The sequence below is a fragment of the Microtus oregoni genome, unplaced genomic scaffold, assembly GCF_018167655.1.
Source record: "Microtus oregoni isolate MIOR12 unplaced genomic scaffold, Mior012 000010F_ref0000083, whole genome shotgun sequence".
Lineage (NCBI taxonomy): Eukaryota > Metazoa > Chordata > Mammalia > Rodentia > Cricetidae > Microtus > Microtus oregoni.
In genome coordinates this window covers 6,195,246-6,222,500 of record NW_024543069.1, presented here as the reverse complement: position 1 = coordinate 6,222,500, position 27,255 = coordinate 6,195,246, and the positions used below count along the sequence as shown (strand labels likewise).

General features: G+C 43.1%; 1 protein-coding gene across 5 annotated transcripts in view; it reads right to left on the bottom strand.

Moving 5' to 3' along the window:
- The window catches only part of Rapgef2 (Rap guanine nucleotide exchange factor 2), a 199,711-nt gene that overhangs the window by 102,562 nt on the left and 69,894 nt on the right, over nucleotides 1-27,255 (bottom strand). For all 5 annotated transcript variants that reach the window (XR_005974913.1, XM_041658934.1, XM_041658936.1 and 2 more), the window contains exons 4-5: nucleotides 20,260-20,343; nucleotides 491-566 (exon numbers count right to left, since the gene is read on the bottom strand). Coding sequence is in view for 4 of the 5 variants with exons in the window: in XM_041658934.1 (XP_041514868.1) it covers nucleotides 491-566; nucleotides 20,260-20,343 (160 nt within the window). In the remaining variant the exon portion in view is untranslated. The remainder of the gene's footprint in view (nucleotides 1-490; nucleotides 567-20,259; nucleotides 20,344-27,255) is intronic.

Here is a 27,255-nt window from a genome sequence, read left to right as displayed (position 1 = left end):
TGCTAAAATCACTGTTTCCATTCCATGTGACGCCTTATCTTAACGTATCTCAAATCACACCACTGTGAGATTGAGGTGTCAGGGGCTTCAAATTCACAAGGTGGTTCTCTAATTTTTCATTCAATTAAAGGAATTTCCAGATTGCCTCATGTTAACTGCTCCCTGGATACATCAATGGAATTCACTTCAAGGAACTTGTTCAAAGGCTACTCGGAGCTAAGCTTCTGCAGTCCCAAGGTCCCCCAAATTTCAGTGAAAAGACATAACCACTGATTGAATTATAAAGTTCAAATACCACACACCATCTCTTGTCAATCTTCCATCTTCTATTTTTGAGTTTCGTAAATAATTACAATTATGAACTCAAATTCATAATTATTAGACAAATATGTGATAAAAACACAATACTTTATGAAGAATAGTTTGTGAAAGAGCTCTTATTTTTAAAAAATACTTTATGAAAATAAAAGGTTCAGGAAGACATTCTTACCACAATCATTTCAGAAGGCTCTAACACAATGCATTCACAGCCACGCCTAAAGCTTCCTGCAGAACGCTTGCCAAAACTAGAAAGGGGTAAAAAGAAAAAAAAACACAACAACAGATTCAGACACCAAGAATCATGAATTAGGAATTCAAGCTAACCTCCAATCACAGAAAAGATTTTAATTATAAAAGCTGAACATTAAAGATGTCTTTAGTCACTATTATACAAAGAAAAACAACAAAATAATTTAAATTCCTAAATTCCAATAGTGTTTTTCTGGAAATCTGTTTGCAAGTTAATCATGAAAGTAAAGAAGAACTGATATAAACACATTCTGTGATGGACTGTTTAAAACCATGGCTAATGAGGTGAAATTGTGGAATATTTCAATATAGACAGAACTACAAACATGTTTATAAAGGAAGTATATGTTAAAGTCAATCCCCTTTTCTAAGTTAACATGCTTGGACTCAATATTACTTTTATATGGGAATGTATTTATTTTCTAATTTTCCTGATCAATTTATTCCAAATGTTTTAAGAAAAAAGATGCCAACATAGGATTGCTCTTCTGTGAGTACAAAATGGTGTGCACCAACGTGTGCAAGACCATCTTCCTGAAAGCTCTACCCTGGGAACTCAAACAGGTTCCTCTGCCCCATCCCGTGAACTCCCCTTTAACTCCAGAGAGGACTGCTTTTTGTTTTTTATTTTGTTTTGTTTTCCTGACATTCTGTTTACAAACTAGAACTCCGGTGTGTCGTGGCGATTCGAACCTGCCTTCTCCATCCACAAACTGCCTGTCTCTACCCATCTACACCGAAAACTCCTCTTTCCCTCTACACAAACAATTTTTCAAGAGCTTCCATGTAGACTGAATGTACAGCTCACCATGTTACATGTATGTGTTTTAGTGATCTTTTTATTTATAAAGTACTACACAAAGTAACTATAAAACAAAACAAACAAGCCAACTAGGCTTCACTATTCCACTACACACACACATTTATGCACTTTTATCTGTTTGTCCTCTGATTACCCTTGGTTTCCCTGTTCCCTCTGATCTGTTTCCTCTTGTCCCCCTCCCACTTTCGTGTGTTTTGTTCTTTGAATACAGATTCTGCATCTGAGAGAAAATATGTGGCACTTGTCTGAGACTGGTTTATTTCACTCAACACAATAATCCCCAGTTCTCCAGCCTTTCTGCAAATGATCACCATCTATTCTTCTTACAATGAAAAGTCCACAGTGCACACACCACAACACCTTTTAAGGAAGGTGGATTCTTCCCAATAACTAATTTCAATTGAACACTTCCCCACTCCACCCCCGGGGTTAATTAAGCATTCGGAGTTATTTCTATGGAAACTCTTGCTCCTATTATAAGGTCCTTATACCATGACACACAGTGTTTCATATACTAGGAACCAAGCTATGAGAATGAAGAAAGCAGGAAAGCATTCTGTGTGATCAGTAGTAGCTCTGACCACTTCATCTGTTGACTCATTCACATGGAATCACCGGTCAGACTGGGGTCATCATTTATGTTCTTCAGGGCTTCAGACTTGCTTTATGGAAGATCAAAACCAGGATCATGGGTAACACCATTGAATCATACTTTTTAAAAACACTTGAACATGCATTCAAATATACTCAAAGATATGCAGTGCAGTGTGTCTTATGAAGTAGAAAAAAATCTGCCAATGAGTTGGAGAGTTGGTTTAGTGGTTAAAGTGACTGTCATGCAAGCAAAAGGGCTAGAGTTCAAATCCCAGGACCCACTGGAAATGCTGTGTGGGTATGCTGGTGAAAGCAGGGTCATGGGATATGTGCAGCTGGTTGGCTAGTAGAGGGTAGCCATCATTTAAGAGTTCTGGGACTGACTTAGAGGCACAGTCTCTCAAAGAAAAAAGTGATTCTAGTCATCAGCCTCAGGGCTTCATGGCATTCAACCACGTGAAAAATAACTTGGATATATTAGTAAAATACACAACAGGCTTACCCACATCATCAATTTGATCCGACTACATGACAAGGGAAATGTATATTGTCTGCTTAAGTTTTGTTACATGATGGGGGAAATGTATATTGTCTGTTTAAGGTTTGTCACTAAGTCACGTGACATTAAAATCTGAGAGTGGATGAAAGAGGCTGTTGCACAGCTCAGAACGGTGTGTGTAATTAGCACGAACAACTCCCAGGTTTGACTGCCTCAAAATAAACAAGCCAGCCAAAGCACAACTGGGGGACTCTCAGTTGTCAGATTTTATTCCATTTCAGGCAATTGTATAAACCCGACTGCTTCTTCCGAAAATGCAGCACAGTAAAGAAATCATAAATATTTGTGGTGCAGACAATGTTCCTATAGTACTTGATAAGAGAAATCAAAGCATGCCGCCACAAAACTGTTCGAACTTCAGCGAGTGACGGCGGAGCCCCATCTGTGACGTCAGCAGAGCACACCATTGGTACTGGCGTGCACTGTCCTTGTACCCATGCCTGTCCTATCCTACACTGCAAATCCTCTTACCAGCTAGGACTCAGTTTCTAGAACATCGGGGCTTCGAGTTGCACTAACACTGTTGCTTTGGGGTGCAAAGTTCACACTACATAAAATATAAAATATGCCCAGGAGAGTCTGTAAGATGGGAGCTGCGGGTAAGCCAGACAAACTCTGCAGTCACAAACAAGACTCGTATCCTGCAGACACCGCAAAGTGGTCAACAGGAGAAGCAGTTCTCCACCAGATTAACTTCTCAAATACTCAGAAGGAGAGAGCCTAGCACCCTCAAAATACATCAAAGCAAAGTATTTGTCTTTCTTTATCCCAAAGCCAGCTGTGCTAGGGAGATGGCTCAGATGGATAAATCCCGGCTGGAAGCATAAGGATCTGAATTGGGATCCCTAGAGTCCACCTTACAAAATTCTGTGGCCGTAGCGATGGCGTCCTCAGTGCTAAGGAAGAAGAGTTAGTGACGCCACTGTCTGTACTGCAGAGCTCACTACAACATAACTCATGATGAGCGCATGTGGGAAAAACTATGCTATCCACACAAACACTATTACATACATAATAAATAAAATAGATTTCAAGGTATTGGTGGTAACAGTCGAACTCCACAGCCCAGGCTAGCTTCAAACTCGGGATCTCCTCCTGCCTCAGCCTTCAAAGTGCTGGGAATACAGCTGCCTGACACCACCTAGAGCTCACAGTGGAGGGTTATTCAGCCACGACAAGGATTGAAGGACTGACATATGACACAAAAGGAAGGAACCTGGAAAATATCACATGCAGGACAACGAGCCAGTTGCAAACACTCAAATTCATATGAGTTCACTTGGAGGAATTCTCTAGCATAGGGAAATCCACAGACAAAGGGTGAGGTCACTGAGAACTGAGAGGAGAGAGGGGGCAAGCCCAGTTAGCGTGCTTGCTTTAGTGGCTTTGGATTTCTTTAGAAACGCTTAGGGCTTGAGTAAGAAAAAAGTACCAACATCTAAGGGCTGCGGTACTTGCCTACCAGTCCAAGTCTTGCCTATAGCTAGAGAGCACCGCAGTCCCCAGCAAAGCATCCAGGTGTTTGAGACTGGAGCATGCTACTGAGAAGCACTGAAGCCACCTCTTTCCACCCATCACATAATGCCGAGTGACAGCACCCGGAAGTGCAAGAAACGGGAAGAAATGGGCAAACACACATAGGACAAACACTCAGTGAATACTCTGAGCAATCAATTATACCTGTGTTTTCTTTAACTTGGCATAACCCCATTTCCCTTTTGTCCATGGCCAATACCTAAGACTCTCCCGTGTTATTTCTTACATGTGTAGTATTTTGCTACCCACTCCTGTTAGGGAGTTCACCGGACATGTAACACAAATCAGTATTGCCAACATAGGCCCTTTAAACGTAAGAATTTACAATATATTCCCAAAACATGACCACTATTAGGTAGTTTACAGTCAATGGAAGATGAGTGTTCAAACAGCTGCAACCCAATAGCAGTCAGAACTGGCTTTCGATGAGAGCGAGGTATCAATGGCCAGGCCCACTTACCAGCTGGCTGAGCAGGAAAAGACCACTCAGCATTTGTAATTGACGGAGCAATTCAAATTCAGCAAAATCACACAGTGCAGTAAGAGCCTTAGGTCAGATGAAAACACCCAAAGATTTGAATGTCAAATCCATGCGGGCCAAGTGTCCTTGGGCAGCCACTGCCAGGACTTCAGCCTTCAGGAGGGCTGACCGCTGCTGCTTTGAATTTTAAAGATATTGAGTTGTTTTATTTACATTTGAGTTAAAATACTTTAAAAGTCATACCAGTCCTGTAATGGTTTCAGCATTTATATGCACCTGTGTGTAAAACAAAAAAAAATCAGTGTGTGTGTGTGTGTGTGTGTGTGTGTGTGTGTGTGTGTGTTTATACACAGTCAGTTAAGTTGCGGATAAGCCTTGGCTTTAACATTCAAAAAAACCTGTTGGCCCTTTTCCTTCCTAAACACTGGCTTTTGACAGTTGGGAGAAATATCAGGGTGAAAAAAAGTATGGTGTGTTTGTGTGTGTGTTTAAAGAATGCTCATGAAATCACTAGAACCCGTTTAAATCCTTCTAAGTTGTTCTATATAAATACACTGCACGACTTCGCTGCCAACTCTTCACCTCATGTAATTCTAGAATGTCCTTATCATCTTTAGTATTAAACAGCCACGAGATGACAGCTAAAAGCTACACAGGTCCACATTTGGGTTCTCTCTTCCTTCTGAAAATAAAACATGTAAGCCCCACCACCAGCCGTCCACAGAGAGACCACCTGCACAGCAACACACGGTATAGCAGTCCACCCCATCAGCCGTCCACAGAGAGACCACCTGACAACACACGGTACAACAGTCCACCCCATCAGCCGTCCACAGAGAGACCACCTGACAACACACGGTACAACAGTCCACCCCATCAGCCGTCCACAGAGAGACCACCTGACAACACACGGTACAACAGTTCACCCCACCAGCCGTCCACAGAGAGACCACCTGCACAACACACGGTACAACAGTCCACCCCACCAGCCGTCCACAGAGAGACCACCTGCACAACACACGGTACAGCAGTCCACTGTTTCATCCCTCTTGAATTTTTATGCACAGAACAATTTAAAAATTAAGAATTACAAATTAACTCAGTTCTTCAAATCAAAATACACCGATGGAAAATGTTTTTACAGGTATAAATAACACGACATCCTAGCATCCAAAACAGGCAACCAAAAATCACTGTCAGTGACAGCCTGCTAGATCTAGTCCTTCAAGTTCACAATCAGAAAGCACATGTCTAAGAAAGTCAGTCTTACCTAGTTTGTGTGAACTCCCAGAGGTGGCAAGGCACGGGACAGGCAGCAGCGGGAGTTGTTCCGGCCAGCCGACCCTGGGTTTCTGTCAGCCCGCTCTTTCCCGACTTGAGTCAAGAGCACTTTCTAAGAGCGTTGAGTGTCCTGGAAAAGGCGGCAGCTGGGTACAGAGCCTCCTCTATCAGTGTCCCTAACCTTGCCCTGTGTATGGGCCTCCACATTCTTGTGTGCGTCAGAACTGCTTGGTGGAATGCAAGTTCTGCGCGGAATGTAAACTTGCTCGTGTTAGGGTATATGACCAGGAGATCACAGACGGTGCTGAGACCGGCACACCACACTCACCAAGGGATCAAAACTGTCAGGCTACAAGACAGACCTTTTTTATCTCTTCAGTTCTGGAAATAATTGCTAAATTTCATTATTCTCCTTAAAAATCTAACTAACTGTAAATAAAATGTAAATAATCAACTGATGCCTCTAAACCAAAATCAATTTATCTATTGATGACTGGGGGGGGGGGGCAGTATATCCCATCGTCTGTACAAAGCACGGTAGTAAGTAGTCAGCCCCTAAGCAACAGGTGAAGCCTTTAATTTTATCCTCAAAGTCACAAGAAAACTCAGGAAAGTAGGTTGAAAAACTTGCCATAAAAATTCACTTTATCTTTTTAGCGTTTAGCTTCACTCAAAAATAACAGGTACTTAAAAATGAAACCATCCATCAAGTAACATATAAACCGTGTGTGTGTGTGTGTGTGTGTGTGTGTGTGTGTGTGGTGAAACCAGACACACATTACAGCATCCTAGAAACCTCCCATGGCTAGCTTAGAAACACTCCACTCCAAGCACTCCATGGCAGAGGGAAGCCCAGCATTTAGCCCTTACTTACAAATGCAGCACATACAGAAATAACAAGGAAGGGCTCTTGACTGTGCTCCCCCTACTGTCCCACCCTTTGGTCAGTCCCTCGGCTGTCTTATCAACTTAAGGAGAAGTATTAAGAATTCGGTGTCTGCAATATAAACATTTCAATTTCTAAAAATCCAACCTGCACTGTCTTCAATGTCTTTGAAGCCCCAGTACGGCAAGAGCGCTGCAGCCATCTATGGGAGATGTCCCGGCAGCAGCAAGCACTCCCATGTTCCTGTTAGCTGCCGGCGAGCCTATGTGCTCCCGGCTTGTGGCTCTAGCTGAGCCAACATTCCTTCTGAGGCTCGCTTCCTGCTTCTATGACCCACCCACCTCTCGGGGCTGCATTCTGTATTACGCATGTTGTATGGGCACACTCTTTCCGCATACCAGCCTCATGACCTCAGCAGCTGCCTGACAGACACTCTTTATCAATTTCTATTAATTCATTATCTACTCCTGCAAATCAGGGACAAGTAAGGAAATGGGCAGCCTCTTTTCTCCTGTGAGTCTTCAAGGTCAAATGCTAACAGGCGCCAGCAGCTGCAATTGCTGTTATTACCGTGGACGAAAGCAGTGCTAAGAACTGATTGCTCTCCACCAGAAAGCAGCTGAACTGTATGCACACCGGCCTGAGGGACTAGCGTGGTAAAGAATGACATACATTTCCATCATTACCGATGGGCAGAGCTGGAGGAGGGGGCTGTTTGGCTCTTGCCTTCCCTCTTCCAGAGATAAAGATGTTCTTACCTCAGCTGTGCTAGGCTCTACAGAGCAGATTCCTGTCTTGCCCCAGTCTAAACCAGCCCGGGACAGTGGTGTGAGAGCTACACTTTGGTAGTGTCTATGTCCTCGTGACCGATCTCTACAGACAGCTCAGCTAAATTGATCTGCTGCTTTCAGTCCACACAGTGGCACAGACAGGTCTCTGCTGATCGCTGCACTTCGGCACAGTCGCCAGTCGACGGGTTCTTTAAAAGTTATGGCCCATACGAGGCAGAAATCCTTAATAAATAAATAAATTTAAAAAAAAAAAGTTATGGCCCATAGCGGACGCTTCCCTCAGCATGGAGACACATGCTGTAACGAAAATGGCTTTTTACTGCGCAGCATTTCACTGTGCAAGGCTGGGTACATCGAGTCGAATAGCGAAGGCAGCTCAGCTGCCATACCTCTCTACACACTAATATTTTTAAAACTGCCTGAAGAAACAAAGAGAAAAATACATTAAGAACTATATGATTCACTAATTAAAAGGGGCAGTTGAGTCGATGGGTGACTCAGATTGGCCATAAAGCAATAAGAACCTAATATCATTTCAGGAAGGAGAACCAAACATCTCAGTCCTGAAACACATTTACATGAACAGTTTCAAATCACAGCCATCTAGCAAAGCTAGCTCATTCAGGAGGTAAAATGTCTTTGTAAGCCAGGACCTAGACAAAACTTGCTTGAAACAAGGAAAAGAATATTCACACATACATATAATTTACTACAAAGTGAGCGAGTGTTTAACTCAGCTGAGGGAAATGGGGGTTTCTCTCATGAATCACATGCTTGTAGCATGAGTAAACTGACTGTTCCTTCCAATTCTACCAAAAGGCAACACTGATGATATTGTTTAAATCTGTTTCAGAGTTTCCCGGATAGACTGAAATAATAAAATCCTGTGACTTACCATTTAAAAGTTAAGCATTATATTAATATGAGACATGTTTAAGTACATTTGAAGGGAAACTTTCATGGGTATCAAAAGATACCCATGCTCCTAGTCTGGAGAGCTGATGTCTGGCACCAGTCCAGGCAATCCAATCAGATCCTAAATAGCATTCTTGACGCTGATAAGCGGATTTAAATCGATATGAGAAGATAGAGCTATAAAAATGATTCTGACAAAAAAACAAAATTGGTGTTTGTCACAAATGTACAATTGGGCATACAGACAAACACACAGAGGGACTCCAGACCTGAGTAAATAGTTTTCAGGTTTGTTTTTGATTTTCTTTTTTTAGTTAAGCATTTTATGTAAATGTTTTACAATGAATTCAGCGAGCTTTTTAAAACATGTTAAGATAATTCAATAAATTAAGAGATATTCCTTCGGGGCAGGCAAGATGGCTCAGACAGGAGCCATGCAAGTTTGGTAACCTGAGTTCCATGTCTGGAACACACATAAAGGTAGAAGGAGAAATCCCATTCCACAAAGTCATCCTTCTGACTAAACATACACGCTTCATGGCACATATGACCTCGCATGCATACAGACATGAAAAGATTACATTCTTTCAATGAATTTTCCTAAAACTATTGCATTCCACAGGCGAAAACAGTAAGCCTCAAACCATTCAGAAAAATTAACTCAAAATGAATCTCAGACACTAGTGGAAAACTTGATAATATTAAATTCCTAGGGGAAAAAGGCCTGAGAAAACTTACGACATCCAGGTTAAGAGGTCATAAACAGGACACCAAAAGTATAAAATAGAAATGAGATTTTTGATTTAAAAAGATTTTAATAAAAACTAAAAGCCTCCTATTTAGGGCCAGCAATATGGCTGGAGATAAAGATGTTTACCACCAAACCTAAAAACCTGAGTTCAGTCACTGGGTCCTACATAGTGGAAGATGAGAACTGATTCCCACAGGCTGTTCTATAATGTTTTATAACTTCCTTGTACCTTTGCACATGCAAAGCGCTCTCTCTCTCTCTCTCTCTCTCTCACACACACACACACACACACACACACACACACATAAATATTGTCTTTTTAATTTAAAGCCTTGGCTTTTAGCTAAGAAAAATGCGGGCCAATATTCCAATGATTGAGAGAATATTTTTCTAAAATATATTTAACAAAAGAATTGTATCCAGAATACACAAAATGCTTACAAGTCAAAAATAAATATCCAGTCCTTTTTTTTTTTTTTTTTTTTTTTTTAATGAGCAGAAGCTCTGAGTTCATTTCGCCAAAGGAGAAACAGGAGTGGCCAACAACATATGAAAAAAATCCTCAGCATGTGTCGCCACACCTCACTAGGGGATCACCTGCCTTACAAGTCCAGCACGGAACAAACCACGACAACAATGGCTGACATAAAAATGTCTGACAGTACAGTAGCAGAGACAACAGGAAGCGACCGGACATCTCAATGGCCATCATGAACACAAACAACTACAGCCGCTGTGGGAAACAGTGTGGTTGTTCAAAACACAGTTCAATAAACATCACGAAACACAGCAGTTTCACCCCAAAGCAACCAAGAAGCAACAAAAACAGACTTGTCGACTGTCCACACAGACACATATTCACGAACATTCACAGAAGACGAAAGCAGAAGCAATCCAACTATTTGTAAATCAGTGCTTTGTGGAAGATCTGTACTACCTCATTTATGAAATTTAATGTGCCCAGGGAATTTGGCCCTTGGGTTGGCACTGGCCTGCTGAGATAGGCAGGGAGGGAATTCTGCACTGGGATGCACTGGAAGGCAGGGTTTTAAAGCTGTCCAAGTCTGGCCTGTGGCCTTCAGACAGAACTATATCGATCCCTCTTCCTCCACACATGACAGCTGTCTCTATGTTTACCTAAGCCTCCCTCTACCTACATTAAAGTGAACCAGTACCAAGTTGTCTATTCACACGCTCGGTTCGGTTATTTGTCAGCATGTGTGACTCGATATACCTAAAACAAACTGTGCTCATTCCACGTACCTCACTTCCTCCATATTTGTTAAAGCTGCTGAAGGCACCATTGCTCTCCAGACAACCAAGTTAAACATGTCAGAACCATCTCTAAGTCCTTCTTGTCTGTGACACTGAATGACTGTTTTTCAAAGCTATCACTTGGCATCCAGTAAGTTACTCTGTCTGCCACAAGGGCCCGTCTATCTCTGTCCTCAAAGAATGCCAGCTGGGCCATCACCCTCTGCTGTGGGCATGATATTTCGTGCCAACTAACCCAACCTCCCAGAAACCCTCATTCCAATGACTTAATGGCCCTCAGGCATTCTTCAAAAGTTAAAACTCACACTTGCTGGTGGGAGTGGTTAGCAGATACCTCTCCTCTACAATGTCTCAAGACTATGGTTACTGACACAGTATTCGGTGAGAAATCTGCTTTAGATACAAGGATGCTTTCAGACACATATAACTTACGTGAGCAAAGGACCGGTATGAAACCTAAGTAAAAGACCTTTTTCACAATAACTCTTAAAGTTGAGACTCCAAAAATTATATAAGTTAAATTCACAATCAGGTGACAATAAAAAAACCTGTAATGAGATTCTAAATTACAGTCAACTGTTTCCTTAGATGCACCTATACCACGGTGACAAGAAAACACACGACTTTCTTATGTATCATTTCCCATTCAACATGAGATACGCAGCTAATTTAAAGTAACAAAATGGAATAATCTTAATTTGTTATTTTTCTATTTGTAAACCAAATTAATTTCAGTAACTTTTATATTTATTAAGTTCATCTTTATGAGCCATAAATAATACAATAAAGCAAAGGAAAATGTTTTTACAGAATTTGATCACTGCTCCCATTTTTAAATGCAAATGTCTTTATCCCAGCACTCAAGAGGCAGAAGCATGGGCAGAAAGAACTCTGAATTCAAGGCCCGTCTAGTCTACATAGCAAGTTCCAGGCCATCCAGGGCTACCTAATGAAACCCTATCTCAAAACGCACAAATAAAGAATGCATAAACAAATAAATGTTATCTAAATGAAATTACACATTAAATAAACTCAGTAGTTTATCATTATAAAAACATAAATAAGGTAAAAAAAAAAAAAGTTAAAATGTATTCCAAAATATCTGACTTAAAAACTTAAGATAAAACCTGCAATGGCTATTTTTGGTTGTTAAGTTGACAATATTTAGAATTAGTTAAAACCAAAGTGGCTTGGTATACCTTTGAGGGATTTTATCTTAACCAAATCATTTGAAATGAAAAGACCTGGTGTAGGAAGTTCTTCTGTTCATGTGTTACTTTCATTGGTTAATGAATAAAGAAACTGCTTTGGGCCTGATAGGGCATAACTTAGTTAGGCGGAGAAGACAGAACTGAATGCTGGGAAAAAGGGCAGAGTGAGAGACGCTATGGATCTTCTGCTTGAAACGGACGCTGGTTACAATCTTGCCGGTAAACCACAGTCAGGTGGTGATACACAGATTAATAGAAATGGGTTAAACTAATATGTAAGAGTTAGCCAATAAGAGGTTGGAGCTAATGGCCAAGCAGAGTTAAATTAATACAGTTTCTGTATGGTTATTTCAGGTGTAAGATAGCCGGGCAGCCAGAATGAAAAAGTGGGCCCTCTCCTTGCAACAAAGACCCACTTTTAATCCAGATCTTTTGTGATGGGAAGATCCAGCAAAATCTGGGCCACGCCTTCTGGTGGCAGCCTATATAAAAGGAAGCTCTCTCTTTGCTGCTTGCCTTCACTCTTGCTGGCAAGCCCATTCCTTCACTGGCATTAAAATCTACTCCTTCAAGATTGGAACATAGCCTGGCTGTGGCGCATGCCCTTAATCCCAGCAGAAGCAGGCAGATCTCTGTGAGTTCAAGGCCAGCCTGATCCTATAATAGCTAGTTCCACAGTAGATTCCAAAGCTTATTTTGAAGGAAAAAAAAAAAAGGAAGATTGTAGCATATATGGAAGATCAGCTGAGAAATCCGGTCTCATGGACTAATCAACTACTGTATTCTTGGGCTTTCCATTGGTAGACAACCATTGTTAGACTAGCTAAATTATAGCCTGTAAGCCACCCTAAAATACTCCATAGATAGATAGATAGACAGACAAATAGAATGAATATCTATTTCTATCTTCTGTTTCTATCAGTTCTGCTCCTCTAAAGAACCCTTACTAATACAAAAATATAATTTAAAAAAGGATTTATGAACACTAAATAGCATTTCTGCAATTTTACATTTAACTGTAAAAAAAAATAAATCCTATCGTCGTAACTGCATTAGTCGAATTAAGAAACAGCAAAGGCAATGGTGCTAATACAGTGAGCACACAGTTCTAACTGGTACCTGAGCACACGAGGAACCCACGATATTTAAATTTGTATATAGAAAGCACTTACACATCTAAGCCATTGCTTCTCTTTACTCATGCCAACTAGTGCTTTCAGACAATTCACAGCATATGGGAAAACTGAATGGGGCCTACATTACAGACACTTTAACAGTTGAATGTGTTCTACACACACACCCTTCAATTCATAAAACAATGAGAGATACTGTTCCCAGAGCTACCACTAACTGGAAATTTTATTTTATGAAAGATATTCCAACTTCATGGAATTTTGCAAAATCCTTAAACTAATGCTATTTCCTATTAGACTATCTAGTGCAAAGTACCTGTTTCCTCAAAAACAAAATTAGTTTCTACATACATATTAGACATACCTTCAACTCCAACAGGTCACACAGTACCTGACCATCCCTCTATCATACCTCTGAAAGCAGCCAACACAAAGCAGAGCTGTGAACGCCTCTGCAAGTAGTAGCAGACACAAGACTCAAACATTTAGCAGAGAAAATCAATACTGTGTTTCACTATCTCTCTCCGATCTTACGACCTTCATAAATACCATAATACTTCCCTGGAAGAGAAATACGGCTGTGACAACATGAATCCTCACTCGTTTCCATCAAGGGTGGGCAGGAGCAATCCCCTGGCCTCAAGCATGTGATAACAAATGGCACAGCACCAACTACACACACACAAACCTGAGAGTCCTGTTCTTTAATGCCACTTTCTTGACACTACCAAAGCCAGGATTCAACTACCACAAAAGCCTGTATTTATATGGACAGCACATCCCTATGCTGTAGTTATAGCAACCCAATTCCCAGCCTGGTGATCCAGCAACTGAACTCTGTCCCTGGAGGAGAGCTTTGCTCTGTGCCTCGGGTATCACCTCAGAACATAATTCAAAGGAGAAAGAACAGTCCAAATAATGTGAAGTATTTCTGAACATTTCAGGACTTTTTTAAATACTAAAGCAAAAAAGTGTACTAATATCCAAAGGATTGTTGTAATATATGCATGCACTGGAGTCTCTATCTATGCATTCACTTGACATCTTGAATGTAGAAGTGAATCTGATTTCTAATTTTAGACACACCACAACTGGGATCAAGTTAACTCTTCTCAAACCACATTTACGTGTGCTTCACTGTTATCTTCACCTCATCTGGAACTCCCTCCCCAAAGTTCCTTGAAACCTTCGACATATACCTTGACCATGTGCCTGCCATGGGAACACCAGGAGTTGGTCAACTTTAGGCAGGACCCAGAGGACTCTGGGATGAGGCAAGACCTAGGAGAGTGTGCTAAGCTGACGAGAAGCATAGACATGGGCTGAGTGTTAAAACTAATCTATCTAGTAGAGAAGACAGTGAAGACAAGGTCCAAGACAGAGAAACCCTAAAACATATACAGGAGACACGGTCACCTACTCCTTAGCCATGTGTAACAGACTCCATATCCCAGGATCCTGGGGTCCTGGGTGGCCTGAAGGCCATGTGACTGTAGTCTACTTAAGGCATTTAGCTTGGGCACCACCATGGGAAAAGTAAATTTCTTGGGATTTTTTGTTGTTGTTGTTGTTGTTTTCCTTTCTTCTTGCTTCGAGATTTGAGTAAAGACATGAGACCAAAGCTCTGGCCTCTCTGAAACCCACAGGCTGACAGCAGCCAGGAAAGAAAACAGCCTGGTGTCACTACAGAACTACCTGGCTCTCCATGCCCGGGTTCTGACCCAAGAGAAAACAGTCCCCATGCCCTATTTATGCAACAACCCTGTAACCAACACTTGGTAGGACACTCAGCGCAAGACAAAGCCAAGCACTTCCCATGAGATCCCCGGGCTCTCTTCCACTTTGCTACTTCCTTATTACTCCCTGTGTCTAAAGGGGACTGAGCGGGAGCTAGAAGGTTCCGGCACCCCAGCAGCTCAGCTCTCACCAGCCCTCTTCCTTCCCTCCCTCTCCCTCTCGCTCTCGCTGCTTGTTCTCATGTAACTCTGGCATTAAACAAAACCATAGGTCATTGAAATGTGTCTCCCCCACCCCCGGAAGGCAATGTTACCATGATACTGCTTTAAATATTTTTAAAGTAATCTGGAGGGAGGGGACAGAACAGTTTACGACATAGTTCTGAATCCAGAGGACTCAGCAAGCTTTATTTTTAGGTGACTGATAGATTTTCGGCCCCGCCCCTTTTCAGAACTTCCAAATGGTGAACCCCCAAATGTAAAAACTCATGCCTACTCACTCACTTGAAGCCTGAAAAAGAAGGCGAACATTTTCTAAAGGGCACACTCGTGTGTGCGGGTGTTGCTGTTGTTGTTTCGGAAGGACAATGGATGCAGCACCGATTCTTAACACTATCTGCTAAACCTAATGCTTCACCTACAAAGTCTAATGCTGTATAAAATGCAAGGCAAGCAGGTCGGTTTTCAAAACCTGCCACTGAGGGAGGAATAAGATAACAGCTCTGACCCGGGGGCCAACCGACACAAAAACTCACGCTAACAACTGGTTTATATACGCACATGTGAGTTTGATTCTATTACAGACTCACTTATATGTACTCTAGAGATAGAGATCAAACTGACCATTTTTAAGTTAAAAAAGTTCCTCTGACACTCCCCCTCCCCCCGACTATTATCATTAACTGACTGTACTATCATTGTCGTTAGCTTGAACTACGAGCTGGAATCACTTGCTCCAGCAAAAACGTGCGACAATGGACTGGGTGGCATAATGTCTGCAATCAGCAGCTCTGCCCAGCCTAGATTCTGCCACCACAGAGGCAGTCGGTTCCAGAGAAGGATTTGTTCAACTGTCAGACCTGGGGAGATGGCTCCGTAGTAAAGTGTGTGCCCTATCAGCAGGAGGACCTGCATGGATTCTTCACCTAGCCAGCTGCAGCGATACCATAACCTCAGGGCTGGGGTTGGGGAGACGAGGACTGAAGCAAACTAGCCATAGCCAGCCAGCACAGACCCTGCCCCAAAATACAAGGTGGAACGTGATGCGAAAGATAGCCAACAATCACCCTTTGGCTTCCACGTGTGTGTGCTCGTGCACACAGACACGGCTTTGCTGGAGTGGGGATTGCCTTGGAGGAAGTGTATCACTGTGTGGATGGGCTTTGAGGTTTCCTATGCTCAGGCTACCACCCAGTGTCTCAGCTGACTTCCTGCTGCCGGCAATGTGTAGGACTCTCAGCTACTCCTCCAGGACCACGTCTGCCTACACACTGTCCTGCTCCCCTCCATGATGACACTGGACTGTAAGCAAGCCACCCCAATTGAATGTCTTCCTTTGTTGCCATGGTCGTGAGTTTCTTCACAGCAACAGAAACCCTAACTGAGACGCTCTTCTTCCTGGCTTTCATTGCGATCATTCTGGCAACACCCAAGTTCTAAGGTTAATGTCATTAATGGGCTTCTTTTCTTCCACCAAGCTACAGTTTCTACCCTGACCATAGCATAAGCAGGAAAGGAAAGAGACTATATCCCAATGGCTCTGTTTTATAAAGAGGATATGACCCTAAAAGACGTGTAGGAGGAGTCGTCACACTGGCCATACTTGTGTGTTTCCTGCTCCTGTTTTTTTTCCTCCACGCACCAGCAGGAGGCCCCATAGAAGATCGATTACTCAGACAGGTACTTCAAAGAGCACGACAAGTACCAGCATGCCATGTTACCCTGAGGACTCTCCAAACAAGCACCAAAAACTCATGTGATGTCTGAAGAGGAGTGGGGACTGGGTGTGTAACAGTCTCGGGTGCGCTAATTACATGATTCGCGAGCCAGAACCACATCCTTCTCGTTGGACGACCTCTTCCAAAAGAACAACGAAAATGAAGTACAGCTGGCATCACCTAAATGTACAAACCCTTCCTCCACACCTGTGCGTGAGCTGTACTCTTCACAGCAGCAGACCTCAGCTAACTGCAACACGAGTCGGTTATTTTAAGTTGTTAAAGATGCATTTTCTTGTAGTTTTCCCTTCCGACAAGTGCCTGCTTTACTCTACTTGTTACTTTTGTATAAAGTCTGCATGGTGCATGTGTCGCTATCGTTGAAATTATTTTGACTCGACCTTTCCAATACTTTTACCCCTGGAGAAGATAAACATATTTGAAACAGGAAAAAGGATGTGTAAGTGCAAAGAACTGACTGAAAACCAGGTTCATAAAAACTGGGCAGTCAGCATCTCTCCCACACCGACCCTTTCCAGGGACAGAACTACACACGAAGCTACAGGAACCTTCATTACAGCTTCGGCACACAGCCGCTTTCCTATTAAAACCATCTTAGGACTATTCCTAAGGCAACACCACCCAAGGAAACAAACAACTCGGGCAGAGCAAATGCCACCAGGTGCAACATGAAGGAACAGCCTATATATAGCTCCAGCCTGTCACTAGGTCTGAAAGACTGTTCCTTCGTCCCATTAAAATCCTGACTCACAAGCGTTTGACATGCAGCCAGACAGAGAGTAACTTATGCCATGCGTTGGAAGACTCCAGGTTCAATGTGCTCACAGAACAGGTCTGAACTGCAAGTCCCCGTTCTTGCAGAGCAAGAGCCTTTCCGAACACTGGGTTCCTTCCAGGAGTGGGAACAAGCTGTCACTTGACTGATGGTGGTTGGGAGGACGCCATCGGAGGCTCGCCGGGCTCCAGAGCGTCGTCTACAAGCTTCATTTGTGCAGCGGCAATCGCACCATGATGATTGCAACGGTGCGGCCTCTAACTGGTGTCCTTCCAAAGCCCACTCATCGCAGTGGGACTCGGCGTGAAAATTTACAAGTTACCCTTTACAGTTACTGAACTACAGTTACTGTGGAAAGGTGCAGAAACTGAAAGTTAGCAAGAGAAACCCTCTATAAAGATGTGTGTGTGTGTGTGTGTGCATAGACATTCTTTAACCAATGCAAACAAGAGATAAAAGATGATGTATGTCAAGACTGCTCTTGCTTCTGAGGCCCACCTGCGCACATATAACCCCGCACACTCACAAAGGGCTTTAGAATGGAAAACATCACAAGATCACAAGATGAAAGAATAACCTTGGATGAGGGTTCAAGGAACAGACTCCTTCCGTTTGGAAATGTAGAGCTAGTTCATTTTGTAATTTCTTTCTATAACAAAATCACATAATTTTTTACAAATATCCCTAACTGGGGTTTTCCTGGACAAGCTTAGAAATGTCAGTCAGGCAGATACTCTGAGGAATGAGAGGCCATGTCCTGTGCTGTCTGCCCTTCCTCTGGGAGGAGAATTCCTAGAGTTGCTCCTGGAGCCCACACACAGTCTAGGCTAACTCCTAGAAGGCGTGAAGCCCCACTACTGAAGCACCCCCGCCTGTGCAATGCTGGATGAAGGACAACAGCAAGACCCAACGACCTCACAGAGCCAAGTGTTTTAAATGGTTCCTGGCAAATCAGGTTCAGTATGAAACTCTGCCTGTTTGGCTCTTTTACAATCATTGTATTACCATGACATTATTGTTACAAGCAGTACTGTACTACCAATGCCAGCCCCATTATTATGTCTCTCACTATTAGAAGAACAGCAAGCAAACAGGCTTCCCACCTCCACTGGATCACAGCCTGACCTTAGGAAGCAGAAGGAAAAGAGGCATGCACACCCCACTTTCTTTTATTAGCCCTTTGACCTCCGAGGCTCATCCCGCCCCTTTCTGGCACCTCACCCAGGCCAGCCCTAATCTACAGCGTAAAACCATTTATCTCCATGATTTACTGGATCTGACTTCTCATGAGAGGAAAAAAAGTTCACGCCTGTAAGGTAAATGTTTCAAGACTCATGTAGTATTTATTTATGTGAATGTGTATGCCTATCTCTGTCAAAGTGTGGAGAGCAAAGGAAGCCTTGAGTGAATATGTAACATGTCAGGCGTGGATGATGTACTGAATGAATGTTTATTATGGGCAAGAACCAATGCCTCAGACTTAGGGGAACTGTCAAAGGCTTCAATCCACATAAGGTGAAAACAAACAATTGACTAATGTGTGCAAAAATTAGTTAACAGCAGTTCGCTCTTCACAGATGACTGCAACCTGGCCCTCTTCCCCAACAGAGACTCGTTCCAGGCTGTACATAATATATACGCTACGATTTCCAGATTGTCGTTGACGCCTGTGTGTCTGTGCTTTCTTCATTCCCTGGTCACCCCAGTCAGGCTTTGAGGACCAGGCCATGCAGGACACAGTGATCACTCATGTGCACATGAGTAGAGGAGCCCATGGATGCCAGAAGAGGGTGTTGAATCACCCGGAGATAGAGTTACAGGTGACTGGGAACACTTGACATGGGTGCTGGAAATCAAACCTGGTCCTCTGAAAGAGCAGCATGCGTTTTCTCCAGCCTCTAAATTAAATTCTTAACATTATCCTCATCCTTTCTTTTTTTGTAAAGATTTATTTATTTATTATGTATACAACATTCTGCCTCAATGTATGCTCGCACACCAGAGGAGGGCACCAGATCTCAGTACAGATGGTTGTGAGCCACCATGTGGTTGCTGGGAATTGAACTCAGGACCTCTGGAAGAGCAGCCGGTGCTCTTAACCTCTGAGCCATCTCTCCAGCCCCCCTCATCCTTTCAAAATGAAGAGAGGTTAGGTGAAAGATGAAGTTATATTTTAACCAATTTAAACATTTAATAACATAAAATACTTGGTTAAAACCAAATAAAAGGGTACTTGTGATAAATTCATAGGAAAAAAAAACACAGAATGAAATCTCTCCTGAAACACAGCAACTAACCTTAACACAAGTGGGCATGTCTTAGGAGATGAGCCTTTCCGGCCATAATTAATTGGACCAGAGGTGCATACCTGCCCCGGCTGAGTCAATCATATTATAACCTAAAGTATCCAAGGAAAACAGTCAAACAGCGTAAGTCTTAGCAACACAAGGTCATAAATCAACAGTCAACACACACACGCCAAAGTCACGGGGAGAGGAAGCACAAAGCCAATCTACAGACAGATGCAAAACCAAGAGGCCAAAACATAGAGGCAAAAACATATGCAAAAACATAGAGGCAGCGGAGTCGAAGTCAGTTCTTGGCTTCATTTCCAGTCCCTTGTGATCTAGTGAACATTCTCAGCTGTCCTCAGATGTTTACACATCACTGCTTCCCATAGGTTAGTTCTTCTTTACTAAAGTCATCCTGAAACTAATCTCAATTGCTATGTCCCAAAACACAGCCAACACAGGCATTTAACAAATTTTCATGTCACCACCATGTTTTCACCCATCCCTTGCTAAGGAAGTTAGAATGGTATTTGTGACATAAAACAAGCATTTAAAAAAATACAGAAAACAAAAACGTTATGTGTAACAACTCCAAAGCACTGCTTTGCTTCGTATCAGCAGACTAACTCGGTAAAGTAATTCAATTCTGCAGAAAGAACTTCAAGATCATTGCATTGTATGGCTACAACATACCTGCTCCTCGGAAGAAACATGGATTCCTTAATGAACACGGAACCAGAAAGGAGTATATACCAGCAGGTACCAATATCATCAGGACTGGAAAAAGAAAAAGAAAACAGAAATCAGATGATAATTCACAGCAACAATATATGTATGTATGTATGTATGTTTGTATGTATGTACAGTGCAGATGGTACAGCAATCCGTGCTGCTGCACACAGTCACAAAAGATGCCAGCATACAGCACAGTTGGAACACATTACCTTACGCATCAAAGGTGTTCTTAAACACTATTATCACCAAAACATAGCTAAAGACACCCACTGGATTATTTAAATATTTTTAATTTTCCTTAGATCTATCAGCACCTGACATTCCAGGTTTGGTTTTTCTGTCTAATTTTTTGAGTAAGAAATACCTTCCCTTGCTTCGGTGAAACAAAGAACACACACTTGCATGGAACTCAGTGCAATGAATCCCTTCCCTGTCTACCTTTTCCTCACACTTCTCCATCACACACAGTATTTTGAGTATCATCACGTATATGAGTGCATAACTAATTAGATGCCTATTTACTCTGTCACAGAAAAAAAAAAGTAGGCTAACCTTATGAACATTCTTTCCTTAGTGGAAAGACTCTCTCCGATGGGGAGACTTCACTGTGCCTGTGTCTCTGCCCGACACAAGCCACCCAACCTAGTGGTGGTCATTTCAATTTAACCATACCCAGTTGGGGTGGGGGTTATTAAATCATCCTGACCGTGTAGGTAGCATCTGTCAAGGTGGCAATATTAATCATGACATCTTCCGCAATAGACGGCAACTGCGTTGTTATTATTAGCTTCTAGTCTGTGCCAAGTAAAAAGATTACCATTTACTAGGCTCAAAACTAGTTACAACTTTTTCTGATAACAAAAGATAAAAGCACTGTATTAGAAAAGAGAAACAAGGAAGATTTGTAAATATATTTTAATCTGTTCTCACAATGTTACTGTTATCACAAACAGGTTGATACAGAAAAATGATTTTATGCGATTTTATGTGTACGCCACATGCAAGTCCAGTGCTCGCAGAAGCCTAATGAGGGTGTTGGATCTCCTGGCACTGGAGGCTCAGACAGCGGTGGGTGCTGGAAACTGAACCTGTGACCTTTGGCAGAGTAGGCAGTGCTCTTAACCACTGAGCCATCCCACCAGCCCCCAGGGAAATCCAATCTTAAAAACATAAGACATTAAGGTTTATTGTCAAGCACATAGCCTTGTGCAAGCTAACAGGACCAAATGGATCATGACAACTGCATACAAACAATAATTATTCCATCTTTCAAAAGCACAACACATGACACCAGGGTCTGTAGTGACAAAGACACTGAAGTCGTGATGGCCTTCTCCTTGATTTCACATCTGTCAGCTCTAACGGCAAATTAATACAGACAAAGTAACTGTGACGCTTATCAACACGGTCTTCCTGTCACCTGTCATAAAACACACATACCAACTGACAGGCAACTTGTGTTCAAAACGGAAGATATACCTTGACAGAGAGTATGTAAGCACCCTGAATAGCCACTGATTACCCTCTAATTAGGCTTGACTCTTGCTATCAGGAACTCTGTGGGGCAGATTTAAGGGTATGAAAGTCAGGAATGGGTCTCCATCACTATCACTGACGTGCATCTGTCTGACAGGTGTTGTCCCAGTTGTTTGGATAAAGTATCCTTCAAAGGCCCATGTGTCGAAGGCTTTGTCCTGAGACCCTGGTGAGGCTGGGGTGATGAAACCTTTAATTTTTGTGGTCTAGAAAGAGGATATTAGGTCACTGGGGTTGTGTCCCTAAAGGGCTGTGGGACTTGGTCTCTCTTTGTTTCTTGCCACAATAGAGGAAGCAGCTTTCTCAGCCACCCTTCCTCACCAGGATACAGTATAGCTCACCATGGGTCCATAGGCAGTGACTGTGAGCAACTGTGAGACAAAACAAGCCTTCTTCTTGCTAATAATCTCTGACGGAACTCAAAGGCATCAAACCGCAGGGTCCATTGCAGATGAAATAAAGGTAATAAGGACGAGTTGTTCTCTTCCCAGGAAGACTCCAGGGCTAATCTGCAGAAGTCATGCTTTCTGAGAAAGCACGGCAGATCATTCCAATGTACTTACTGAGTATACTAACCACTTACTTCACTCCAGGACAGACAAGACCTCTTACTGTTGCACTCCTTACGATGCAAGGTTTTACTACAGTAAACTCATAACTAAGAATACAAAAATCCCATTTTAATGATGTGCTAGAAAGTGTGAGCTAAACGCAAACCCTCCGCTTTGTTCGCTATCCATCCTCTACAGAATGTGCTCACTTTCCACTGTGAAAATACCCTGTTACAAAACACCATGTTCAAAAATCTGTTTCTGTTCGATCCTCCCGACTTTTACAAACCACTACACCAGTCGTTCTGAGTCTCCGATCTTACAGTCAATGCCTAGGGCGGCTATTACCAGAGGACCTGACTTTGACATGTGTCCAGTGGAAGTTTGTCTTTTAAAATGAACCCGGAGTTGTAAGAACAATGCAGTACTGCAGCAGAAGCAGGAAACAGTTCTGGGCTTACACAGTATCAAGGCACTCATGCCGGTGCACACTGTGGTTGGTTTATAAAGTATCAAGGCACACATGCCCATGCACGCTGTGGTTGGTTTACAAAGTATCAAGGCATGCATGCTGGTGCACACTGTGGTTTACAATGTATCAAGGCACGCATGCGATGCACTCCAGGAGGCTGAGGCAGGAAAGTCTAGGCCAGTGAGGCTACACAGAGAGACATTGCCTAAATAGATAAACAGACAGAAATACAAAATAAAGTTGAGATCTCTCCTGCACACACTGGCAATGAATCTAGTCAACAGAAGACTGACAGTACCAGCAGTAGCAGCAGTAGCAACAATGACGTCACTGTTTTTAGGACTAACCCAGTTGCTCTTAAATTTCATGAATTATCCACGATGCTAATTTTCCAGATTACCAATCCCACTCAGTTCCTTCATATCTGATCATTTACTTAACGGTTGATTGAAGTGACTTTTAAACAAATATCCTAGAAGATAGCTATAAACAGGCCCTTCACCAAAGATCTCAGTACTGAGCCCCCATAGCAAAGAAGCAAAAGAAACCTAGCCTGCTGTTGGTATTCTGCAGTCAGACGGGTGTGTGCTAAACACCATCAGTGTCGTTTTAATTTTTTGTTTTGTGTTTAAAATGATGAGCTGAGAGGCACATTCAAGGGCTGTGGAAGAGTCACAGACTGCCATGGAAGATAGTCCGACCGTTTCTGAATAACTGCGCATGTTACCAACAGTGATGGGCAGAAAAGAAAGACAGGAAAACTAAGGACACCAAATAGCAAAGCTGTTGTCACTAGTCTCTCAAATGTCCGCCAAGAGCACATGGTTGGGAAAACTCACAATTTACAGAGGGGTCTAACAATAAGAACTACGCCGTTTCTCTATTTGATTCCAACACAACCCATCCTGCAATGGACAAAATGAAAGCTGCCAAAGCCTGGAGGTTGACAGGCTTCCTGGATTTGTTTGTCATCAACAGGTAGGGAAATTATAATAAAGTCCGGCAAAACGAAATGTAAGCAGATCATAAAGCGATCATGTCACCTTCCAGAATAATCAGACAGACATCCATTGCAGATGACCTGTCTTGCCTCATGCTCAGTCAAACTGCAGTGGTAAGCCCACAATTGGAATGGCATTACGTCATTCTCTACTGTGCTAATATAAGCCACAGTGTGTTGGCTGCTTCCCAGTCGGCTCCGTTACAGCTCTGCCACTCTGCTGCAAAGCCTGCTGCTTGTCGTCCCCCACCCCCCCCAGATTTCTGTTACCTTACTGAGTGGCTGGGACCCTGTGAACACCAAAGCACCTATCCCATCCAGTGTCATGCTGATACAAGTCTCTCTATGATACCCCATTCTAGCTTTGTCTCTTCCTCCAGCTACATTAATAGGGCCTGTGCTGGCTTGTCTTATATCACACAAGTTAGATTCATCTGAAAGGTAGGAACCTCAATTGAGAAAATGTCTCCAGAAAATCCGGCTGTAAGTCATTTGCTAATTAGTGACTATGGGGGTGGGACCAGTGCATTGTGGGTGATGCCCTCTCTGGGCTGGTGGTCCTGGGTTCTACAAGAAAGCAGACTGAACAAGCCATGGGGAGCAAATCGGTAAGCAGCACCCCTCCATGACCTCTGCATCAGCTCCTGCCTTTAGTTCCCTTCCCCGTTTTAGTTCCTGTCCTGACTTCCTTCAGTGATGAATAGCAATGCTAAAGTATAAGCCAAACAAACCCTCTCCTCCCCAGCTAGCTTTCTGGTCATGGTGTTTCAGCATAGCAATAAAAAGTCTGACTAACACATGGCCCCTCCCAATGAGCAGAACTGTGTGCCTCACCTAGCAACATCTAGTATCTAGTCAGTATCAAAGTTCAGGGAATCAAGACCATGACACGTTTGCATTATCGTCACAGCTTTTTTGATGAAACGGGGTTCAATATCCTGATCAGACCACATGAAGGAAGCTCAGATTGGTGATCCCCCTCCTGTTGGCCACACAATCCTAATGAAGTTAAATAATAAGGTTCTAGGTCAGAGGTTCTCAACCTGGAGTCCAATGACCCTTTCACAGGGGTTACCTAAGACTATGGGAAACACGGATATTTACATTATAATCTGTAACAGTACCAAATTTACAGTTACAAATAGCAATGAAAATAATTCTTTGGCTGGGGCCACCGCCACATGAGGAACTGTAGTCAGGGGTCCCAGCATGAGGAAGGCTGAGAACCACTGCTCTGGTCCTCAATCTTGAAACCAGGCATCACCAGCTTCTCCACAACATTACTTCAGTCTTAAACAACAGCTCCTTTGCCAGCAGAGACTGAAAAAGAGCACTAATCCTTTTCAGTACCTTTGTCCTGCCAGCTGACACTCACCAAACACAAAATACTCTTTTTTTCTACCCATACCTCAGGGTCTTTGAAAAAAACCTGATGTCCCTGCTTTTGGCAGCAGCTTTTCTCTGTTAGACTTAGTTTTCAGACATTCAAGTTTCTCTGAGTGGCTGAGCACCTCTGGTAGAGTGATTCATCTTCCTGGCTTCCCTGAGTTCATGTGGCACAGCAACCAAGGTAGTGATTACTCAGGGTTTCCCCCACGAGCGTCTCTAGCGCATCAGTACTGCCGATGCACACACTATGATGCCCGCTTGCTGGTTAGACTGGATGGTTTGTTTTTAAACAGGTCTCATTTTTTAAAGTATTTTTGAAGTGTATGGAGGTCAGAAGGCATCTTACAGTAGCAGATTCTCTCCTTCTGCTGCGTGGGACCCGGAGAATCACTCAGGTTCTATCAGCCTAGGCAGCAAGCGCTTTTTTCACTAACTACACCATCTTGTAGGTCATTTATTTAGGTATGTTCTTCCTGAACAGAACAATACCAACTCCTCATCAAAGGTGACAGTTTAGATCTTACAGTGAAGCTCAAAGAAGTTCCTGGCACTATCCTCCGGGTCCACATGGTGGCAGTGTCTCCACATGAGAGAGTACCTTACACATTGCTAGAACAGGAAGCCATCCCACCCAAGTGTTCGTGCTGAGGGGACAGTATCTTGGCATAATAATGCTAATTTAAAAAAAAAAAACTGATCAAGTTGGGGAGGGATCATTATCAGGCCAGAAGATAACTTCTGAAAAGTCTACTGACCAGCTAATACAAACTGACAGTCTAAGGACAGGCAGATCGATCGGCAACAACACACAGGCTGAGAAGAGGGGAGCAGGAGTGGCCTGTGAGAACAGGGCAGTGTGGTTCACATGGCCTTCAGCTCAACACTGCCAGCCAGAGAAAGGGACAGGCCGGAATCACAGCAGCCAGACAGAATCCAGAGTTCTCCGAGGTAAGATTCACACTGTCTGGCATCAGCGAGAGCGATCCAAGAAGCACCTCTCTGTACTTCAGTGGGCATGTGAACAGCTGGACCAGAGCAGCAGAAAGTGAAGCCTGAGAGTGTGCCACATCTGGGGGTCAGAGCAGGTAGGAACACGTACCATGTTCACCCGTCACATGGTACAACTGTGACCACCTATCAATGTGGGGGATACCAGAAAGCAAGCATGCGCTGTGCTCCCCTGAATATACGTCCACAAGGTGCTGGCACCGGGGGAAAGCCAACAGAAATCTGAAGGGCCCCACAGCAAGTGAAGACAATAGCCACCAAAACCAGAAAAGCACCTGTTTCCTTGACTGTCTGCTCCATAGGTGACATCAGCCAAACAGAAAGCTCCACTGCCCAGGGAGCACACACACATTGAGGGATCCCGACAGGCAGGTCCCCTTAATTGAAGCCCTAAAGAAAACAAGGAGTTGGCATTTTGCTCATTTTGTGATTCCGGTCTTCTGACCGGCTTAGACTTGTACACTCAAATACATGACTGTAAAGGGGGCGGGGGTGGAGGGAGGAACTGCAGTGAAAATAACTTCATTTACGTATGAAAAATCATCCTGAGACTGCTCCAGGCAGAGGTTTCCAAGACCAAGAGCCCTGGCAGCTTTTCCAACCGCACAGGCTACTGCTGGAGCTGGGCAGGGCTTCCTGTGAACACACTGTTCCAACACTTTAAAAAGTTCTGGCCCTGGCTGCCTGCCAGCATGCAGATGGCTTTCCAGATACACAGTAATTTCAGTCTTTCTCACCATAGGACGTCTATTACTGTTTATTACCAAGTTTGATAACTGTGTTTCTTTTGCTCCTTTGATAAGATGTTGAGCTATAAACCCAAAGATAAAATTTCTATCAATTACTTTTATGTAGTTAATGAGACAGGCTAGAGCTCATTAGAGAAATCTCCTGCCACACAGCGGAGCAACTGAGCAGGCCGAACATCACTTCATTACAGCCATTTATGTATTTCAGAAGGAACTCTAATAAACCTAAATTTAAAAAAAGCCTTCAGC